At 44.0% G+C, this 23,545-nt stretch overlaps 1 protein-coding gene across 2 annotated transcripts in view; it reads right to left on the bottom strand.

The window, feature by feature from the left end:
• EIF4E (eukaryotic translation initiation factor 4E) overlaps positions 1 to 23,545 on the bottom strand; it is a 71,689-nt gene that overhangs the window by 43,109 nt on the left and 5,035 nt on the right. For both annotated transcript variants that reach the window (XM_088453267.1, XM_088453266.1), the window contains exon 2: positions 108 to 199. In XM_088453267.1, the coding sequence (XP_088309393.1) occupies positions 108 to 199 (92 nt within the window). The remainder of the gene's footprint in view (positions 1 to 107; positions 200 to 23,545) is intronic.

Raw genomic sequence — 23,545 nt, 5'->3', positions numbered from 1 at the left:
TTTTTTTCAGTGCCCATGTGTGTTTTTTTTTTTTTTTCACAATAGATCGCTACAGACAAAAGTTTCAAGACAAAAAAATTAGCATGTCTGATAATGGACTTTCTTACTTGTTCTGTAGTGGATGTTTAATGTAGTGCTCAGGGTTTACAATCTCCTGACTAGTCTCTGTTTTCTCTTCTTCTTGGGGATTGACAGTTTCCTACAAAATATACAAGTTAAAAACCTGTACCTAATAGATAATGACAATTCCAAGTGCTCTATGTGGAGACAGATATAATGGTGGGCGATTCAATTGTTTTTGCCAGCAGCTCTGACTAATGGGTGCCAGACAGAGCAATTAAATTGTTGCTCCGTTCAGGTGTGATAGCCGCTGGCATTTCTGCTCACATCATCCCAAGGTGGCAAGCAGAAATGTGATATAAATCCATGGATTGGACGCCCTAACCAGGACTTTAGACAGGTTAAGCAGTTTTATGCGGCCAAAGTCAGTCTAATTGGGTGCAACAAGATAATTAATGGGCTCCCAAAACAATGGCTACATTGGACGCCCATTAATTAGCAAGCCTAACAATTGAATCGCCCCCATAGATCGATACAATGTTAAAAGGAATAGTTGACACTCAAGGAAATTGCAATAAACATTCAGGTATAGCTTGAGAAAGGATCCCAGTACATCCAAAACATCCCTTCTGGAACTAAATAAACTAATGTTTATTGCAATCTCCTGGAGTGCTGTCTATTCCTTTAATAATCTTTTTCTCTTTAAATATTTTAGTGTTCCTGCTTGGCTGTTTTAGCGGGGCGCCGAGCACTGCCAATTTTAAAGGGGCAAAATTCACCCTGCCCTTTTAGCGATGCCCCGCTACAACAGCCTGCCCTCCGCCTTTCCCACCCCAGGGACGCAGTGTCCCGTGGGTGGGAAAAGCTGCGGTGACCAATCACCGCCTGGTGAATAGATCCAGTGAGGGAAGAGCTTGGGGGAACCTCCGAGACCTGCCCGCTGGCTAGCAGGAACACACAGTCTCCTGGAGTGCCATCTCCTTGACTCTCCTGGAGTGCTGTCTATGCCTTGGGTTATTTTATCCTTTAATTCTGAAACCTAAAGAAAGATATTTTTGGTGGTGAGTGCCCATTTTTTCAGGGCCATAATAACAGACATAAGATAAACCACTAAAATGTAAACATTTTATGAAAGGCAAAATAAAACTTACAATAAATGGCCAATAGTAAGTGGATGCCCAAAACATCATACCCATAACGTGCTTGTTTAAAATCATTCCAAAAAATGCATTACTATGGAGTTGGTCCACTCCTTTGCCTCCATCTATTTTTGAAAAATGGCTGTAGGAATTTGCAACCACTCAAAAACAAGAGCTTTAGTGAAATCAGACACTGATGTTGAGATAAGGCCTGGCTCAGTCGGTATTTCAAATTATTCCACAGTGTTTGATGGGGTTGAGGTCAGAGATCTGTGCAGGCCAGTCAAACTCTTCCATACATTTTTTTGATGGAACCTGCTTTGTACACAGGGAGAATGGTTATGCTGAAAAAGGAAATTACTTTACCCAAAACGCTGCCACGAAGTTGGAAGCGCACAATTCTTTAGTGTGTCACATGCTGTAGCATTAACATTTCCCTCACTGGAATGACAGCCAATGCCAAACAATGACAAAAACAGCCCCAGCCCATTATTCCTTCTCCATTACACTTTACACTAGGAAGTAAGCATTCAGATAGAAATGCATTCTCTTTGGAATCAATCAAACCCAGATTTATCCAAAAGATGGTTAAGTGTAATTCATCAGTCCAGAGAATGTTTCCATTGCTCCAGAGACCAATGACAGTGTGCTTTATACCAAAATTTAGCTGACAGGAATGCGCATGCCGATTGGAGGCTTACGCATGGCCGTTCGGCAAAGTAAAAACCCAATCAACGTAGCTCTCAGGTTGTAGTGCCAAAGTAGATTCCAGACCAGATTTGGAAATTGGTAATAAGTGTTCCAACCAAGAACAGAATGTGCTCAACTGCACACAAAAACAACATATGCATCATGATGCTCATTTAGGGCTAAGCTACAACAATTAGGTTCACCAGTCAGATTAGAACATGTTGAGAAATATACTGCACATATCACTCATCCATTCACTATTTCTACATTAAGCCAAGTATGGACATTTGTTTTTATGTAAACTTTGTAATTTTAACAATGCTGAGGAAGCTAATTGCAAACAGATACAAATTAATAGAAGGGCTCTGCTTTACAAACCTAGAAAGAATAATCTTTTTGACAGCATCTACAAATGCAGACCATACTGTTTCTAAACAATGATTTTACCTACAGCACTTAAAGCCATCTAGAATGGTCTTTGAATTCCATCAGCTAGACAGCAACAATACCAACGTATGAGCCATGTCTGATGACAAGCCCATCAGACATAACTAATGCAAAATAAAAAAAAGAACAATTCCCATCTGCACCAACATTCTGTATAGCAGGTCAGTAAAATGAACAGAACTTAAATGAATTAGTCCAAGAAAATATAAAAAATCTACTATACTAACTAATCATTCTTACTACTAACATCTTGGGCATATTAAAGACGTCTTCACATCTGTGCAATGGGCACTTTTATATGAAAAAAATCACTGAAAATCCCTCCCTAACATTAACCCCAGGACAATTCCTGATACAGGCAAATATTCCAACTAAAATTGGACTGCACTCTGCTAGTCTTCTGCCATCCTCCATACTGAATATATACAGTAGAGGGAGATGTAAGAGGTGGCCAGCAGCCTAGATGTTAATACAGCTCTGCTTTATTGCTTCCTGCTTTGCCTCGGTAAGCAAGAAGAGCTATAGAGGCACAATAAGTGCAGATATAATACATTTGCCCCATCGTTCTTAACATATAATAAGTGGTAAGAACGAATGGACCATAGTGGAAAGCTCCTATTTCCTGACTGCTAATTTTGATGCATGCATTTCCGTCTACTGGCACTAGTCAATTTGTAGAACACTGGCATAGTGGTTAGCATTGCTCTCAGATCACTGGGGCAAGGAGTTCAAATCCTTACATGATGTGTGGCGATTGTACAGATGTGCCCAGCTAGTTTGTTGCTCATAACGCGCCATTCAGGCCTCCTGTGTCGTGCCATGGAACGTTACGTGATGGCTGTACTGTGGCATACCATGGTATTTATTCAACAACGAAAGATAAGCCATGACATGTAATACACTGCTTAACCTGTAGGTGGCGAGTGCTCCATTGATAGAATTTGTATTGCGGTGACATTTTGAGAGAAATGCTTTGAGTTCAGTAGAGTTCTTTAAAATAACTGAACTTCAGTTGCTCTGTCATTATGTAATGCTTAGTGTGCATCTTCTGGTCAATGTTAGCTAATATACGGCTGCTTTATTGGGACTCGGTACAGTAATATGCATCCACTGTAGGGTCACTTTTGGGGATAGGTACTTTGCAGAACAGTAATAGAGATGTGTCCACATCTATCCTCCGTGCGCTACAAGTTGCTCCACACGTGCTGTGTGACTTGGTAGCGCCGAGTGTCTGTGTCTTTTTACCCTAAAATGCATCTTATTAGCACAAGCAGCTTCTGTTGATTAAAATGATATGCAGCATGCCTGTGTTCTGTGAGCCAGTACAGGTGTATCTGTAAGCAAATCACTACGTTAAAAAGTGTTATAGTCGCTATTAGTTTAACGTAACGTTTCGCATGCAGATACACCCGAACTGGCTGACAGAATATAGGCATGCTGCATATCATTTTAATCAGCAGAAGCTGCTTGTGCTATTAGATTCGCTGTATGATTCAGATGCATTTGAAGGCAAAGTCGCATGAAAGACGCTCGCATTACCGAGTCAAGCCATACCATAACAGAATTCACACATACCACCAAGCGATTTATTTTTAATCTAGTATTGAAGATTCAAAAGAAAAAAAAAAAAAAAACTCCCCTTCCATGATTCGAACCCCGGACCTCAAGGTGCAAGGCGCAGAGCAGACCTTACCCACTAGCCTACACACTCTAGCCATGTTGAGAGCTGCACCTGTCGTGTATGTGATGTGAAGTGTGCAAATTAAAGCAAGCAATGTGCACAATGTCAATAGCAAGCTCAGCATGCGGCAGCATTGAATAGAAGCGAATGATGGTGGGGGTGGTGGTGAGCCATACAATGAGCTAAATGGAGATGAATAGTAATTGTGTGATGGTGGGGGGGGGGAGGTGGTGAAGGAACTTGGGTGGCCATACAAAGAGGAAGGGAGAAGGGAAGTGCAAAGTAGTGTATTTTAAATGTATTGAACCTGACATGATTTCTCTTTATGAAAAACATGCCCCCTGTTATGTGTACAATGTCTACTGTATAGCAATCTTTTTACCCTAAAATGCATCTTATTAGCACAAGCAGCTTCTGCTGATTAAAATGATATGCAGCATGCCTATGTTCTGTGAGCCAGTACGGGTGTTATCTGCAAGCAAATCACTACTTCAAAGTGTTATAGTCGCTTTTAGTGTAACGTAACGTTCCGTGTGCAGATACACCCGAACTGGCTCACAGAATATAGGCATGCTGCATATCATTTTAATCAGCAGAAGCAGCTTGTGCTATCAATTCGATTTACTGTATGATTCAGATGCATTTGCAGGTAAAAAGTCGCATAAAAGATACTTGCGCTACCAAGTCACCATGTCTTAGTGAAAGCTGTGCATGCCTGTGATTCCCGTCTGAGCCAATGAGAGAAATAAATAATATATCAATGATGTTTGTGCAGCCTGACGAAGGGCAATAAAGCCCGAAACGTTGCAAAGCAAAGGAGTTGATGTGATGTCCTTATTTGAAGTCCGTTGAATGCCGCTTTTTGGATCTATATACATGTGCTTGTAGCGGGCACCACGGCATTTTGACTTACATGGGAATATATTTTATTTATATATATATATAAATATATATATATATATATATAATTTTTTTTAACAGTACAGGACTCACACATACTATGTACTGTTATTATTTAATACTTTATTACATTCTTCTACAGCCCTGATTCCATGACCAAAATGCTATACTGTAGTGTGCCCAATCACAGCTTCTGTCAGTCAATCATCGGGCGGTGATACAGAAAATGCATTGGAACTCTGACGCATGTGCTGTGTAGTTTAGGAAAAGTACACCTGGTGGACAAAAAGTTGTATTACACGATATTACTTTTTTCCAGTGCTAAGCTATGTTCCATTAAGAATATTCTGTGTGGTGTGACTCAAGGCTTCTGTGTGGTGCAAGATGCATGGCGCGCAACATGGCTGTATGGAGCAACAAACTAGCTGGGCACATCTGTATGTTCTCACCAAGTTTGCTTAGGCTTCCCCCCAGATGCTCTATTTTCTCCCACACTCCAATAAATGTGAGTTATGTGTTAGAGTATTTAGACTAAGCTACAATGGGCCAAATTCAAATCAATGCAATGAATAGCCACGGGAGGAGCTCCCGGAGCAATTCAATACACTGCCGTTTGCCTGGTCGCTAATTTGTTAGGCCAGAGAATGCTGGTTCTCAAGACTTAACCTGGGTGTTTAGGCGCAAGAACCGGCATTCTCTGACTAAAGTGAACGGCACGCGGCTGTTAGTGCCGCGCTAAGATGGCAAACAGCTGCGTGCCCGGCACTTTTCTTGGATTTCTCCTCGCATCCCCAGGGGGGTGCGAGAAGAAATCCTTTAGCCCGACCAAACAGCTCTGTGAATTGAACAGCTGCGGGAGCTACCTCCCACGGCTATTCATCTTCGCATTGAATTGAATTCGGCCTAATGAGGGAATGGACTGAAGTGACTGACAACACTGCATAATAAGTCACACTATATGAATAAATCATATGAAAGCTCACGGAAGCGTAAACTAAAAATAATTCTCTAATCCGTGATATGCAAGAAATGGGCAGTGCAAAAATGGCAAAACTATGCCAATGCTTATTGCTTTTCAGTCACTGCATAGCAGAGCCAAGCCTCGATTTTGCCACCCTCTTGCACATAACTGTCAGAGAGCACCAGGCTTAAAAGGGTTTCTACTCTATTAAATTCCTTTCCTGTGACAAGAAAGGGGAGTCAGGACCTTGAAAATAGGGATTTAGCCTGAATCCTTCTCATCCAAAATGTTTAATATTGCTTGTATTGTAATAATGAGGAGCATGACTCAGCAGTTAGGATTACACATCAAAGTGACTGGGAGAAAGAAGATGATGCGGTATAGAAGCATGCAATTTACACTTTAGTAAACACCCTGGAATTGACACATTTTGCTAAGTGTGTGCAGTTTGATCCCAGATTTGCATTATCTTTCACTTTGTGATTGCTTTACAGCCATTATGCTTGCTGCAGCTCCATATATTGTTTCCATTACTATAAATACTTTGAGCAGTCTCCATTTGCCATAGTGTACCTTTAACACCCATTACCAGTTTTTGCAGTATAGCCTTGCTAGTATACAGCCATGGCCAAAAGTTGAGAATGACACAAGTATTGGTTTTCACAAAGTCTGCTGCTTCAGCGTTTTTTTGATGGCAATTTGCATATACTCCAGAATGTCATGGAGTGATCAGATGAATTGCAATTAATTGCAAAGTCCCTCTTTGCCATGACAATGAACTTAATCCCATAAACATTTCCACTGCATTTCAGCCCTGCCACAAAAAGGACAAGCTGACATGTCAGTGATTCTCTCGTTAACACAGGTGAGTGTTGACGAGGACAAGGCTGGTGATCATTGTCATGCTTGAGAATAACAGACTGGACGCTTTAAAAGGAGGGTGGAGCTTGAAATCATTGTTCTTCCTCTGTTAACCATGGTTACCTGCAAAGAAACATGTGCAGTCATCAATGCATTAAAAGGGCTTCATAGGCAAGGATATTGTAGCTAGTAAGATTGCACCTAAATCAACCATTTATCGGATCATCAAGAACTTCAAGGAGAGAGGTTCACTAATTGTGAAGAATGCTCCAGGGTGCCCAAGAACATCCAGCAAGCGCCAGGACGGTCTTCTAAAGTTGATTCAGCTGTGGGATCGGGGCACCACCAGTGCAGAGCTTGCTCAGGAATGGCAGCATGCAGGTGTGAGTATATCTTCACACACAGTGAAGCGAAGACTTTTGGAGGATGGCCTGGTGTCAAGAAGGGCAGTAAAGAAGCCACTTCTCTCCAGGAAAAAAATCAGGGACAGACAGATTCTGCAAAAGGTACAGGATAGGACTGCTGAAGACTGAAGTAAAGTAATTTTCTCAGATGAATCCCCTTTCAGATTGTTTGGGGCATCTGGAAAAACACTTGTCCGGAGACGGAAAGGTGAGCGCTACCATCAGTCCTGTCATGCCAACAGTAAAGCATCCTGAGACCATTCATGTGTGGGGTTGCTTCTAAGCCAAGGGAGTGGGCTCACCCACAATTTTGCCTAAGAACACAGCCACGAATAAAGAATGGTACCAAAATATCCTCCAAGAGCAACTTTTCCCAACCATCCAAAAACAGTTTGGTGACGAACAATGCCTTTTCCAGCATGATGGAGCACCTTGCCATAAGGCAAAAGTGATAACTAAGTGGCTCAGGGAACAAAACATCGAAATGTTGGGTCAATGGCAAGGAAACTCCCCAAACCTCAATCCCATTGAGAACTTGTGGCCAATCCTTAAGTGGCGAATGGACAAACAAAAACCCACAAATTCTGACAAACTCCAAGCATTGATTAGGCAAGAATGGGTGGCGATCAGCCAGCATGTGGCCCAGAAGTTGATAGACAACATGCCAGGGTGAATTGCAGAGGTCTTAAAAAACAAGGGTCAACACTGCAAATATTGACTCTTTGCATATACTTAATGAAATTACCAATAAAAGCCTTTGACACTTATGAAAATGCTTGTAATTTTACATCAGTATACCATAGTAATCTGACAAAAAGGTCTAAAAACACTGAAGCAGCACATTTTGTGAAAACCAATACTTGTCATTCTCAAAACTTTTGGCCATGGCTGTATATAGTGTTTGTTGACTACTAGTATTCGGTGCTGGTAATACTAACTTTTTCTCATTGTCTTGTTACCATAGTGAGCTCCGTGTGCCAAATGTCGCACCCGCTGTGCGACGTGATGACGTCAGGCACAGACTCAGATGGACGGCGGACACTACACGGGTGTTGTTGTGTTAAGTATATAGATAAGTGATGTGTTTTATATTGTATTCTTCCTGACAAAAGTCTGACCTAGCCTGAAACGTGGAAGTAAACTTTAGTGGTCTTTGGAGCCAGCTTTAACTTTGTGTCTTTCTGTGGAGTGCCAGTGTTCTCCATTTACTATTTCAGTATTGCGGATGGCACCCAAAGTAACCATTTGAGATGGAGTGCCGGGCCTATGCTGGTTTTTAAGGCCGGAGGAGGAGATGAAGAAGAGAGAAGGAAGACTGGTACACAAGAAACACTCACAGAAAAGGAGACGGGAAACCGGTGACCAGAAATATCGCCCATATGAAGCCAAGTGCGTCGGGGCGGGTGCCCTGTGGACCCTACAGACTTCAGAGTTAACAACAGCAAGTTCTTACCATAACTCATTTTCTTCTTCAGGGTCTATAGGCTCCACAGGGAGACCTTGGGGGATGTCCCAAAGCAGTCCTTTTAAGGGTGGGGACGCTCTTCTGCTGAGAGGAGAATCCGGCACCCAAAGGAAGCATCCTGAGAGGCAAAGGCATCAAATGCATAAAACAGTCTGGACAGAAGACCACGTGGCCACCTTACAAAGCTGAATAGCGGAGGCGTCACGGCGAGCTGCCCACGAGGGACCCACAGATAGAGTAGAACGATCCTTAATAGAAGATGGAACAGGCAGGCCTGCGTGTAAGCTTCTGAGATAGTCATACGAAGCCATCTAACCAATGTTTGCTTATTTGCTGTCCATCTCTTCAAGGAGCCCGATTTCCGAAAGGAACTGATACGTTCCACATAAATCCTGAGGGCGCAGACCACATTCAAAGAGGCCTCTCCTGTTGAGAGGTCTGGAGACAGAAAGGCCGGTACTACAATTTCCTGATTAATATGGAAACTAGAAACAACCTTAGGAAGGAACTCAGGGCGAGTACGAAGCACCGCCCTTGTCCTGGTGAAATATCAGAAAAGGAGGACGACAGGAGAGTGCTGCCAAATCGGACATCCTTCTGACAGATGCAATGGCCAGAAGAAAGAGTCTTAGCTGTTAACCACTTAAGATCCCCTGAATCAAGTGGTTCAAATACAGGACCCTGGATGGCCCAAAGAACTACTGCCAAATCCCAAGGAGCCACTGGTTGGACAAAGGGAGGTTGAATCCGGAGGACACCCTGGAGGAAAGTGCGGATATCCGGAAGAGGAGCAATTCTACGTTGGAACCACACTGACAGTGCAGAGACATGCACTTTCAACGAGGCCAGGCGCAGGCCAAGGTCCAACCCAGCTTCAAGGAATGCCAGTATTCTGGAAATTCGAAACACCTGGAGGGTCGTAAGCCTTTGTACGACAACCACTGGAAACATGTATGCCAGACTCTGTGGTAGATCCTGGCGGAGGCAGGTTTACGCACTCTAAGCATCGTGTTGATGACAGAGCCAGAAAATCCTTTGGACCTTAGGAAGGATGTCTCAAGAGCCACGCCATCAAAGACAGACGATACAGGTCCGGGTAAATGCAAAGATTCTAAGACAACAAGTCCGGACGTTGAGGCACCAGGAACGGAGTGTCGATGAAGAGACTCCGAAGATCAGAGTACCAATGACGTCTGGGCCAAGCTGGAGCCACCAGCAGGACAAAGCCTCCGTCTTGCTTGAACTCGAGGAAGCAGGGAGACTGGAGGAAATAGTAAAATGGACCTTCAGATTTACGTACCTGACAGAGCATCTACCAGGCTTGCTTCTGCATCTCGTTCTGGACCCGTACACTGGTTAACTTTTGTTTGTGTCGGGAGGCCATGAGATCCACCTCTGGAAGAACCCATTTGTCCACTAGGAGCTGAAACACCTCCTGGAGTCAAAAAGATTCTCTACTGGTGCGAGTCCAGAAGGGCACCCAAATGAATCAAACGATGTCCGGGGCCCTAGCTAGCGATGACCCCCGCAACACCCGTCGAGATCCCCAGATCAGTACTGGCGTCGTGGCACCAAAGGGGTGGCGGAGCGGCAGCGCAGGCGCCCCACAGACAGTCTGCTGCTGTGCGCTCTAGTCGCCTGTAGAAGTAACTAAATTAAAGAAAAAAAGCTTTAGGGGCTGATGAACCACCCCCCTGCAAATGGTGACTCAACTCCTGCCGGGCACCAACGAAACTGAGGTGCCTCTGGCTCAGGGTAAAGGGAGAGTGGACCCAGTGCATCCTGGGAGCCAAAGCTTCAACTGTGTGGTGCCCGGATAGAGAGAATGAAAATAAATAAATATATATACACATATACATATATATATATATATACATATATATATATATATATATATATATATATATATATACATACATATACACATATACATATTTACATATATGTATATATACATATACACACACACACACACACACACACACACACACATACAGCGGCTAAAATAAATATTGAACACATCAACATTTTTCTCAGTAAATAGATTTGTAATGGGGCTAATGTAATGAAATTTTCACCAAATGTCAGCAACCACCCATGCAATTTACACATACAGAGAAATCAAACCATACCTGTCCATAAATTAAGTTGTGTGTAATAATATGAAATGACACATGGAAAAAGTATTGAACACGCTTACTGAAATTTAGTTAATAATTCATACAAAAGCCTTTGTTGGTAGTGACAACTTCAAGATGCCTCCTGTATGGAGAAACTAGTCGCATGCATTGCTCAGGTGTGATTTTGGGCCATTCTTCCACACAGTCTTCAAATCTTGAAGGTTCCATGTGCCTCTTCTATGAACTCTGATCTTTAGTTCTTTCCATAGATTTTAAATTGGATTAAGTCAGGTGATTGGCTGGGCCATTCTAGCAGCTTTATTTTCTCTCTCTGAAACCAATTGAGTGTCCTTGGCTGTGTGTTTGGGATTATTGTCTTGCTGAACTGTCCACCCTTGTTTCATATTCAGCATGTCTTAGTACATTTTTCCATTCTTCCTTCCTTCAATTACATGAAGTACGCCAGTACCGTATGCTGAAAAACAGCCCCACACCATGATGTTCCTACCTCCAAACTTCACTGTTGGTGTGGTGTTTTTGGGGTGATGTGCAGTGCCATTTCTCCTCCAAACATGGTGCGTATTATGGCATCCAAGGAGTTACATTTTTGTCTCATATGACCAGACTACAGTCTCCCAGTATTTCACAGGCTCATCCAAATGTTGTGCAGCAAACTTTAAACAAACTTCAACATGCTTTTTCTTCAGCAATGGAGTCTTGCATGGTGAGCATGCATACAAGGCCATGGCTGTTGAGGGCATTACTTATTGTTTTCTTTGAAACAATTGTACCTGCTAATTCCAGGTCTTTCTGAAGCTCTCCCACAAGTGGTCCTTGGCTCTTGGACAACTCTTCTGATAATTATTTTCACTCCTCTGTCTGAAATCTTGCGAGGAGCACCTGGTCGTGGCCAGTTTATGGTGAAATTATGTTCTTTCCACTTCTGGATTATGGCCCCAACAGTGCTCACTGGAACATTCAGAAGTTTAGAAAATATGAGATATGGTAAGAACTTACCCTTGTTATCTCTATTTCTACAAAGTCCATAGGGTTCCATAGGATACCTTGGGTATAGGCGGATAACATCAAACATCAGGCACCACAGAGTTAAAGTTTTCAGCCTCCCAGGATGCACTGGGGTCCCCCTCCTATACCCCACCCCAGAGCCAAGGCAAACCAGTACGTAACAAGCCATAGGCCGGAGGAGAAGAGAGAAGAAAGTCTGGAACACACAAGAATCATTCTCACCAGAAGGAGACGGAAAAGCCGGTGACCAGATGAAAGCCCATTTGCAGTACAGGTATGACAGGGCGGGAGTCCTGTAGAACTCTATGCACTTCATAGAAATAGAGATAACAAGGGTAAGTTCTTACCATATCTCATTTTCTACTTCCACCATCCCTGGAAGAAGTGCGGACCCGTCACCGCTCCCCAGCATAGGAGACTGGCATCCGTTGTCACAAGGACCCAGTCCGCAATCCAAAAGAGGCACCCCTTGTTCAGTTGAGCAGTATGCAGCCACCCTACCAGAGACAGACATACCTCCGGGGAAAGCACCATTGTCTGTGTCTTCATCCGACGGGGCAACCCATTCCATCTGGAGAGGATCAACTTCTGCGGTGGTCTGGAGTAAAACTGGGCGTACTCCACCATGTCGAACATCGACACCATGGATCCCAGTAACCTCATCGTCGAGTGAATACACACCCGGCGACTCTGCAGGCAACGGCTTACTTTTGCCTGTAATGCAGAGATCTTTACCTCCATCACAAAGATCCTCTGTTGTTGAGAGTCCAACAGGGCTCCGAGATGGAGCATCCTCTGTGAGGGAACCAGGGAGGACTTCTTCCAGTTTACCAGCCAGCCATGAGTCTGCAACACAGAGACTGTCAAGTTGCAGATGGCACTGAAGTATCTCTGGAGACCCTGCCAACAGGCGGTCGACCAGTTAGGGCAACAAGCGGACAACCTGCATCCGCAAGTTGGCTGCCATAACTTTGGTAAACACTCGAGGCGGAGTAGCCAGACCGAAGGGCAGTGCCTGAAACTGGAAGTGTTGGTCGACCACTGCAAACCTGAGGAAACGGTGTGCTGAAACAATGGGGATATGCAGGTAAGCGTCCTGAATATCTAGCGACACCATAAAATACCCAGGCTCCATCGCTAAAATGATGGAACGCAGGGTATCCATCCGGAACGGAGGAACCCTCAAGAATTTGTTGAGGGATTTGAGGTTGAGGATGGGCCAGTAAGACCCATTGTTTTTCTGTACCAGAAAAAGATTGGAGTAATACCCCAACCCCCTCTGGGACAATGGAACCGGCACTATAACTCCAGCCTGGAGCAGAGAGTGTAACACCTTCCGGAATTCCAGGGCCTTGTCTTGATCCGACTGAGGCCCATGGTGAAAAATCAGCTTGGAAGCCTCCGCCGGTAGGATAGGGCGTACCAACGAGAGACCGCTTCTCTTACCCAAGTGACTGTGGTGATGAGAAACCAGCACTGGGTGTACTGAAGAATCCGGCCTCCCACTTTGGGGTCCCCCAAAGAGAGGCCCGTCCAGTCAGTCGGAAGGCTTATCGTCCGACTTGGGAGTAGGACGTCTTGTACTCCAAGCCTGCTTCTTAGGTTTGGCAGATTTCTTTGCCCTGGACTGTCTCGGAAAGCACTGTACTGTGGACTTACCCTGGGCCCTATAGGGCTGAAAGGACGAAGAATCCGACCCCGATGGATCTGTAGCCGATGGCAGACACGCAGACTTAGCTGCTGCCAGAGTGGCCCCAATTTTGTCCAGATCAGGGCCAAACAGGACCTGTCCATTAAAAGGCAAGCATTCCAAACCCTTTTTGGAATTTGCGTACGCTTTCCAAGAGCGCAACCATAGGGTACGGTGAGCCGCCACCGCTGCCGAGGAGATTCTGGAAGTGAGGAGACCTATATCCAAGGCTGCCTCATTAATGTATGAGAGGCTGAGTCTCTGAGATAACCCACTAATTGCACCTGCTCAGGTGAAGAGTCAGTGTCCAGAGATGCCTCCAAGCTATCAGCTCAATGCTCCATGGCTCTGGCCACCCAGCACACGGCCATAGCCGGTCTGGACGCCCCCCCAGCAAGGGAATAAATGAATTTCAGGCATATTTCAACCTTGCGATCGCAGTATCCTTTAAGGAGGACATGGAGGGCATGGGCAATGTAGCACTCCTGACTAGGCGTGTTACATGAGAATCTACTTCCGGAGGAGTTTCCCACATGGAAAAATAATTATCCGCAAAGGGGTATGCAAAAGCCAAACTTTTTTGAGGCTGGTACCGCTTACCCGGATTTTTCCACGCCTCCTCTAAATGATCCACTAACTGACCAGATAGAGAAAATACAGTGGCATCTCCCTTAACATCCTTAAAGGCGGCATATTTGGATTTAGCCATGGGGGGGGGGGGGGGGGATATTGTCATCCTCAATAACCAAGGCCGAATGGACTGCCCGTATACGGCCAGGTATATAGACTTTAGACCTGGGGGGCGAAAAGCGGGAGACACTGGGGTGATGACACTACCGACTGCTGTGATAACCCCATCTGGGGGAACCCCGGGGGTGTCGCTAGCTGGCCCACAAGGGTTGTAAGTGCCTTAGCAAAACAAGCCCAGGGCGGTTCCTGCACAGACGCAGTGACAGAAATCGGGAGTGATAAAAGATAATACGCCCTACATAACCCCTCAGTGTTTCCATCACCCTCTGCTAATGGTACATTACATGTGCTACACTTGAGCTGAAGAGGAATATCACGTTCACTCTCAGACATGATGAGTGTAACGGAGTGTATGTGACTCCCCTCACAAATAAATGCTTTTACAGTGAGGCAATGAACACCCTGCAACACCGCACCGCAAGGGCTTTAGCAGCGGAAGAACAGGGATAGTAAAATGGCTGACAGAAGTGAAAGTACAGGCACCAGCACTAGCAGTGTCACATACAATGCAGAAATAAATTCCAGCACTATGATCAACTACACAGAGCCTGGTAGGAAACAGTGCTGCATACTCTGACCTTAATCACAGGAGTGGTATGCGAGGGGGTCCCAGACCGCGATGCCACCAGTATTCAGCGTCCAGCAGTATTTGCACACTTTTAGAAAATGGCCACCGAGGAGCAGAGAGGAGGCGGGCCCGGGGGAGGATCGCTGACACAGCCCACCAGACCACTATGGAGAGGCGCCGGCTGTGAGACAGGGAAGACGCGCTCCCCTGGCATGCAATTAACCCCTGGGACACTGGAGCTCTTCCGCGGCCCGATGTCTCTGGTGGTCTAGTGGAAGTGCAGATTAGTACCTGGCTCCACGTGCAGCCAGTCCCCAGGGAGCCCCCTGCCTGGGGACTTAAGACTTATCAGCGGGTACGTTCCGCAGGAACCCGCCGCTTACCTGCCCCCTTGAATCCGGTCACAGTCCGGGTAATCCGGGGCCACAGCAGACACCCACCAGCATCCCGGATCAGTACCGGCGTTCTGGTCCGGCGGGGTGGAGGAGAGACAGCATAGACGTCAGTACTGACTGTCTATGCTGTGCAGTTCATCTTGTGCAGCCACAGCTGCCTTGAAGAACTTCAGGGGCCATTACAGCCCCCCTCTGTTAAATGGTGATCTGACTCCGAGCCGGGCACCTACGAAACTGGTTTGCCTTGGCTCAGGGGCGCGGTATAGGAGGGGCACCCCAGTGCATCCTGGGAGGCTGAAAACTTTTACTCTGTGGGGCCCGATGTCTGACGTCATCCGCCTATACCCCAAAGTATCCTGTGGATACCCTATGGATCCTGAAGAACAAATCCTTCTGTAACCAATGCCATCAGTATGTTTTGCAGCAATAAGGTTTCGTAGGTCTGGGAGCTCTATGCTTTTACTCATCACGAGAGGTTTCTTGTATGGCATCTTGGTAATTAGACCCCTTTTTATAGGGCATCAGTTGGGACTGAACCAGCTTATATTAATTTGCACTGACAAGGGACAGGATTGCTTTCAGCTGGTGTCTTGGCTTTCCATGACTTTTAGCACCTCCCTTTCTGTGTTAATACTTTTTCCTTGTGTCATTTCACATTATTACAAATAACTTAATTTATGGACAGCTTTGGTTTGATTTATTTGCATGTGTGGATTGCATAGGTTGTTGCTGACATTTGGTGAAAATTTCATTACATTAGCCCCATTACAAATATATTTACTGAGAAAAATGTGTTTAATACTTATTTTAGTGTGTGTGTATGTTTATGTGTATATGTATGTGTTTGTAATAATATATATATATATATATATATATATATATATATATATATTTTTTTTTTTATTTTTTTTTCAGGGTCCATAGGCTCCACAGGGGGACTGATAATGTGAAGACACAAGGCTAATCTACAGGAAAACCTGCCTGGGCAAATAGAGCTAAACATTACCCATACGTCTTCACACAACCAACATTCATTCTACTGAGCAATTCTATTTAGCTACAACCTCTACTGGGCATTTTTGGTGACAAGCCCCTTCACAGAATGAGATATGAGACTAACTAGAATCTCATGGTATAGAACAAAAGAGGTCCAAGGATATGAAATAAATGACAGAAGGAAGCTTAAAAATTAAAAAGGTGGAAATCCCCTTCAAATGACTTGTTAATAGGACTGTGGAGAGTGTCAGAATTTTGGGGCAAATCAGAAGAAATATATCAAGTCCAAAATAAAAAATTATATAAATATCACTGATCACACTAATACATATACAGGCCTGTTGGTAGTGGTACAGGGAATAGGCCGAGTATTAATTTAGAGTTGGTGCAAATTGCAATTTTTTGTGGAGATTCAATTGTTCCTTGCGCACCGCTCAGTAATGGGTGCCCGACAGAGTAATTCAATTGTTGCACCTATTGGTGTGAGTGCTGACAATTGTTTGCAGCCATCGAGGTGACAAGCAGAAATGTGTTAAAAGTCCATGTTTTGGGCACCCTAACCAGTACTTTCGGTGGATTTAGCAGATTTACGCAGCTAAACCAAGCACTTCTGGGTATGACTAGCAGTAATCGCGCTGTTTTGCGATCCTTGAACAAGCACAATAATGGACAGCCAAACAATTGAATAGCTCCGTTGGGCGCCACCCCCCCCCTTTTTTTTCTTTTTAATCGCCGGCCAAAAAAACAAGTAAACTGGCCCCTTTTGAACAAACCATGTAGCACTGCAAGCAAGAGACATAGTAGATATTACCGCCGGACGCATGTCCGGTGGCTCAAATCCCAACAGCGGCAACCCAGCAAGGGTGAAAATCCTGATCATCCAAAGGTATGTTCTAACCTAATTCTACCCCCTAACCCTCCCTAGGGGTGCCTAACCCCAATCCCCCCTTCCCCACCGCCTAAACCCAAGTCCCCCGGGGAGTGCCTAGCCCTAACGCCTCCCTTCCCCTAACCTAACCCTCCCAGGGGGGTGCCTAGCCCCAAGTCCCCCCGCGGCTGTCTGCGCCCGGCATCACTTCGTTCGGGATACCGGGCATTCGTCTTCCGGTGTCCGGTTAATGACAGGCATCTAGATTTAGACACCTGTCATTAGTACCACGCCGGGATTTGAACGTCTGGAAGCCGGCGGTCGGGATTTAGACCGTCTGCTTCCAAACTACATCCCCAAACAAGGTGTGCAAATGCATTTTTTTTTTTTGCTTGCAGTGAATATATTGCATGATTATATGCTGTATGCACGGTATGCAGTCGGGAAGCCGGCAGACTTAATCCAGACAGCCGGCTTCCCGACTGTCATATCCCGGCAAGGGTCTAAAGACAGGCGTCGATATGCAGACGCCTGCCATTAGACATACGCCGGGAGCCCGACACCTGGCATCCCGATCGAAGCTACACCGAGCGCAGATTGCCGCGCGGGTGGGGGGATGGTTAGGTTAAGGGTTTCTGAGGGGGGGAATTTAGGGTTAGGCACCCCCCCGGGAGGTTAGGTTTAGGCTAGGAGAAGGGGGGGTTAGCATTAGGCACCCCCAGTGGGGATTTAGGGTTAGGCAGCGGAGTAGGGGGGGTTAGGTTTAGGTACCCCTAAGGGAGGGTTAGGGGGTAGAAATAGGTTAGTGTATACTTACCTTTGACGATCGGGATTTCCTCCTCTGCCGGGATGCCGCTGTCGGGATTCCAACCGCCGGGCATGGGTCCGGCGGTAAATCATACCGATTCCGTATGCACATATCAGTCATCTTTACACCGCATTTTAGCATCAGGATGGCCTACGCCTTTACATTGTACTTATTTGCCTCAACTCTAAGGTCGGGTACACATTAGAACGATGTGTATCCCAGCCGACCAGATGCCCGATGGAAGGATATATCGAGCAGCCATACACAGTGCAAAATCCACTGATATACCCTTCCATCCTGCATGCATTCAATGGCCTGGATGTCACATCTGATGTGCAGAACATAAGATGGAACGACAGCTGACGACGTACGTAATACGAAATTGAGCGTACGATATTGATATATTTGTTCCGATCAGTGTCGGAATGGTATTTATTGTCCAATATATCACCTAATGTGTACCCCACCTACATCAGCTCCAATGTTGCTTACTACAGTAGATTTGTTACTAATAATATACGCTGGCTATTCATGAAGGAGTTTGACAGTAGTAAAATAGAGGAGCCAGAGTCGAAGGTTTGGACCCCACAGCCCTGCTTGTTAAACATACCACAAATAACAAAATAAGTGCTAAATAACAATAAGTGAGCACAACAGACAAAATAAGGTAAGAATATGTATAAACACACACAAAATTTTTATAGCCTTTTGGTGGACCAGTAAGCAGGTGCCACATTATCGATGTACGGTGAGAACATGTAGAAAGGAACTCACCCTAACCATGTCCTGAGGTGTCTGGACCACTTTCAGTGTCCCTCCGGTCTGATTGTTTCCCGGCTTGGAGCCAGCGTGGCTGGCCGTGGTGGCAGTTGAGGAAAAAGTACCAAAGCAGGTACGAAACATGTTGGAACAAGTGGAGCATACTAGCTGGCACCAGCAGCGATTCAGCATTCATTCAACATTTGCAACATCCGACATCAACAGCCACCACACCGGTTTATGCGTTTTTATATATATTTTATAATTATCTTATTTCTTGTCAGTTGTGCTCACTTATTTTTATTAAGCGCTCGTTATTTTATTTGCGATGATACCCTTTTTAAACTGAGCAGCTTACACATTTTACCTCATAGCACATTTCATATCTATTTTTCTCTATGTTAAAGGTGCATACACATGAGACGATATCTTTGAACGGTAGTGTTCTCCCCAGAAATTTTTTCCAACCGGATGGCGTCAAGAAGTGGCTGGGAGGGGTCCTTCGCAATAATAAAATGTTTTAAATCCTGACCTTAAAATGATTTAAATTTAAACTTTAAATAATTTATATATGAATTCTCTTCTTCTTAGAGGCCCAGATACTGTCCCAACTTGCAGGCAAAACAGAATATATTTTTTATACAGCTCTACAGATACTGGCCCCACTTGCAGGCTATCTTTAATCAGTTCAGGTGACTGTTCCCTGCTGAACTTTTATACAGGAGGAGGGATCTTCACCCTCCAGCCTGACACCGCCCCTGCACTGTGATGGACAACTACCCCCTGCCCCAATGCAACATCCCCTGCTCGGCACTCTCCCCTGACCCAATGCATCACGTACCGTCACCTGGAACCTTCACTAACATGTCCTCATTGCTGGCGGACACAGCCTCCAATGTGAGGAACGGGACATGGGCACAGCTCGGCATCGCATCCGTGGCAACAAGGACACATTGAGGGTAACCGGTAATGCGGTGCATTGGGGCAGGGGGAAGTCCTGGGTGGTAGGCTGTTTCTGCCGGGCGATGCGCCCGCAGAAAACAGCCTGGGGAGAACACTGACAATATAGCGTTCATATTGCTCCCTGAGTATTCAGAGATGTGGCAGTATGACTTCACTGAAAGATATCTTTAAAAAGATATTTCAGTGTGTACAACCAATATCGTTTGCCCTGCGCTACAGGGAAATCGTTCAGCGATATCGTTGGTTGTGCAGATCGCCCCGTGTGTACCCAGCATTAAACATATATGCTGCACTTATTCCAGCATAAGACCCCACTGTTTAGCCCAAGAAGTAGGACAAATTGTAAATTGAAAGATCTCTATGCAGTGAACTGGACGTAAAGTGAAGCAGAATACAAGTTGTCCACCAAACCCCCCAACCCATGAAAAAGATAATGACTTCAGAGACCGCATATTGGGCCTCAAGGTGGACATAAGATACGTAAAAATATCCATTTCCATATTAAGCAAAATGTGACCGTAGGTACAGTTGAGCTTATTTTAAACTTGTGCTCCTCACTCATGGAAGCAGCAGACTATCTTAAGATACCTTTCTGAGTAGACATAACATTTACTGCTCCCTTTGGCCTGGTGCAAAGATACCTGTGGATGATACCAGCAGCACTGATCCAGTCATTTTTTATTGGCAGTCTGCATACTGAACCCTGCAGTAGAAATTAACTTTCCTATTATAATTAATAATTACTGCTTTACCAGATAACAATGCTTTGGTTCTCTGCTAAAACATTTACCCAAGTCTGGGACTGTGTGTTCTCATATTTAATTTTAAGATACAAATGAGATCTATATGGCATTCCCACTAGGCTGTTTTAGCGGGGTGCCGTGCCATGCCCAATTTCTAAAACGCAAAAAGCACCCTGCCCTCCAGCGCGGCTCCCCGCTGAAACAGCCTGCGGGCGTCGTCCCCAGCAGTGTCCCGCGGGTGGGGAAAACTGCAGTGTAGCAGTCACTGCCGGTGAATGGAAGCCGAGCGCATGTGCCCGGCATCCATTCACACTGAAAGCAGCGCTTGGGGCAGCCCAGCATGTCCGTAAGTGTGACTAAAAGGGGAAGAGTCTTGTGCCCGTTCTCTGAGTCCGGTGCAAGACCTAGAGTGAACACTATCTATATATGGACTCACTCAGTAACTACAACATACTCTGTTATATATTGTATTTATTTTAATGATATATTATATTTACAATACATTTCTTGATGGTCTTATCTATATTGGTTTCTGCAAAAAAAAACAGATGAAACTAAAATGTAGATGAGTAGGGTTTTGCATGACCATGGTAATAACCCTGGTTGAGTACAGGTGGTTAAATTAAGTCACTTGTGCTCAACCATGGATAGCTCTAAAACCTGAACTGTAGGGAAACCCCTGGATTCATACTATTTACACATTAAATGGAATATAACTGGTGAAAAACAGAGATGGAAAAGGACATAAGAATATGAATTAGAAAGCAGAGTAGAACCACATGGTTCTAGGCAGATTTTCTAAAGCACATAAAATCATGGGATGCATAAAACATGACAAATGCATGTACTACCAGTATGTATCATTTACATTTCAAACATCTTGTGAGTTACAGTTTGGGCACTTCACCATAAGAAGAACACAGAACTAGGGGTAAATTTACTAAAGTGAGAGTTTTTAGAAGTGAGTTTTACAAGTGATGTTTCCCATAGCAACCAATCAGATTCTACTTAACATTTAACTAGCACCTTCTAGAAGATAATAGCTGGAATCTGATTGGTTACTATGGGCAACATCACTTTTAAAACTCACTTCCCAAAACTCTCGCTTTAGTAAATTTACCCCTAGAGAGGGTTCAGAAGTCAAACTCATTAAATAAAGGGTTGAAAGGTTTAAATATTGGGGGTAATTAAATGCGATGGCTGAAACAGCACATTGCGGCAAGCTACATCACTACATTTCCCTTGCACCCCATAGAGCTGTGCAGGAAAGGTAACAATGCTGAGGATACTGAAATAGCTAAACACTGTGGTGATGTTTGGTGAAACATCACCCTTAACTAAATCAGCTACTTAAAGTTATAAAACTAGAGTTAACATTGGGGAAAGACATACAATATAGGGGGAAATAATTTTTATAATGGCTGTAACTAATGGGCGGCCTGGCGGAGCAATTAAATTGATGCTCCGATTGGGCACGATCAGAAATCAGCGTACAGTCAATCTTTTGGGTGTCCAAACAGCATTCCTTGTTGCGTCCTGTACTTTATAGACAGGTTTAGCCGCGATAAGTAATGGTCGTCCGTGGCAGTCACAACCATTGGCATAACAATTGCATACCAGCCAACAGGCACCCAAAAAAAACAAATGAATCACCCTCTTACGTGACCCAATGACATTTATTCTGAGACAAAGCTAAAAATATATATATATATATATATATATATATATACACATATATATATATATATATATATACACACACACACATATACACAAAACGGTATTTATACCAAGGACTAAACAGAAGACAAGTAGTCATCAATTGTGCAAGATGGTTTAACCAATGAGCACAGGAAGGGATTCTTTACTGTAAAGTTTTATGAGCTGTCAAATTCCTTACTACATGAGTTAATTATAGCCTGTATATGTATAATTATTGGAGTACATTGTTGGAATTGGATACATTTTCTGGATCAAGATTAATACCCACTGAGGTTAAATAAGTATTTTTACTCCAGGGACTGTTTTGACTTCCTTCGGATCAACAAAATTAGAATTTGTGACTGGTTCAAATCTGTGAACATGTATCTTTTTTTTCAATGTTACTAACCTGCTAAGTAATATTTTACTTCTGAATTTAAAGAAAAAGTTGGTTAATGAAGCCTCCCAAAATGATTTAAAAGCCAATGGAGTAAGAAAATAAAAAGAACTCATCATCAATACATTTAAAAAAACAATAATTTAAAAAGGTGTTCGTGTAGCCTAACTTCACAATTTCATTACACCAATGCCTCTAAATAGCTATTATATTATGGCTAGAAAAAGAAACTTATGTGCAGTGATGATAGCAGATTCACAAACAGAATGCCTGTTCGCTAAGTATGTGCACTTAAATCTTTTGAGAGAGTCATTTCTATTGACTTTACCGTCACTGTTTTCCGGTCATTTAAATCACCCAACATTTTAATGTGGGACCATTTTTAGACATCCTAGAACTCCCACCTTCGACACTGCGGCTTGCGGGTGGGAAAGGCAGAGGGCAGACTGTTTAAGCGGGGCACCACTATAAGGGCAGGACACATTTTGCCCCTTTAAAATCGGGCAGGGTGCAGCACCCTGCTAAAACAGCCTAGCGGGAACACTACACAAGTACATTAAATACTTAAAATGATTGCCCCTTCCTTAGCAACAAGACATAGTTATCCAGTTGTCGGATGATCACATAGGTGGGAGCATATTCAATTGCTAGCTGTAAATATGATTTTCCCATGGAGCGAGAAAGTATGGCCTGCCACGTGGTTTTTGCTATTCAATTGGCCGTGAGCATTCTAGCTGCTGTAATTTTTAGAACGATTTACCGCTGCTTTTTTTTTTGCAGCCCCAGAGCAGAAGAAAAGTAAGGAAATATTGGTATTTTAAGTTAATAATGTTGGGACTTGTTTCAGGACCACTGTGACCTCCTTAATGATCAATTAGAAGCTTTCAATTATCTTAATTGGGCCAATGATTAAATGTCATTATTGGTGTATTATTTTGCAAAGTGCAGAAAATGAGATTAAAAACATATGAAATAGGTATATAGCAGTGCTGTATTGATGTAACTCACACCTGCAAGGTTAAAAACACCGGTCACAAGTGTTTTTTATTAATTAATTTTTTTAAGTCGCTTCAAATTACTCAAAAATCAACTTAACATTTTTTATGCACTTCAAATTTAACTACAGAATTTATTTTAACAGAAAAAGATGCTT

Source organism: Taudactylus pleione, unplaced genomic scaffold (genome assembly GCF_031769625.1).
Source record: "Taudactylus pleione unplaced genomic scaffold, aTauple2 ptg000574l, whole genome shotgun sequence".
Classification (NCBI taxonomy): Eukaryota; Metazoa; Chordata; class Amphibia; order Anura; family Myobatrachidae; genus Taudactylus; species Taudactylus pleione.
Note: the sequence above shows the minus strand (reverse complement) of the source record. Positions and strands in the feature narration are given on the sequence as shown.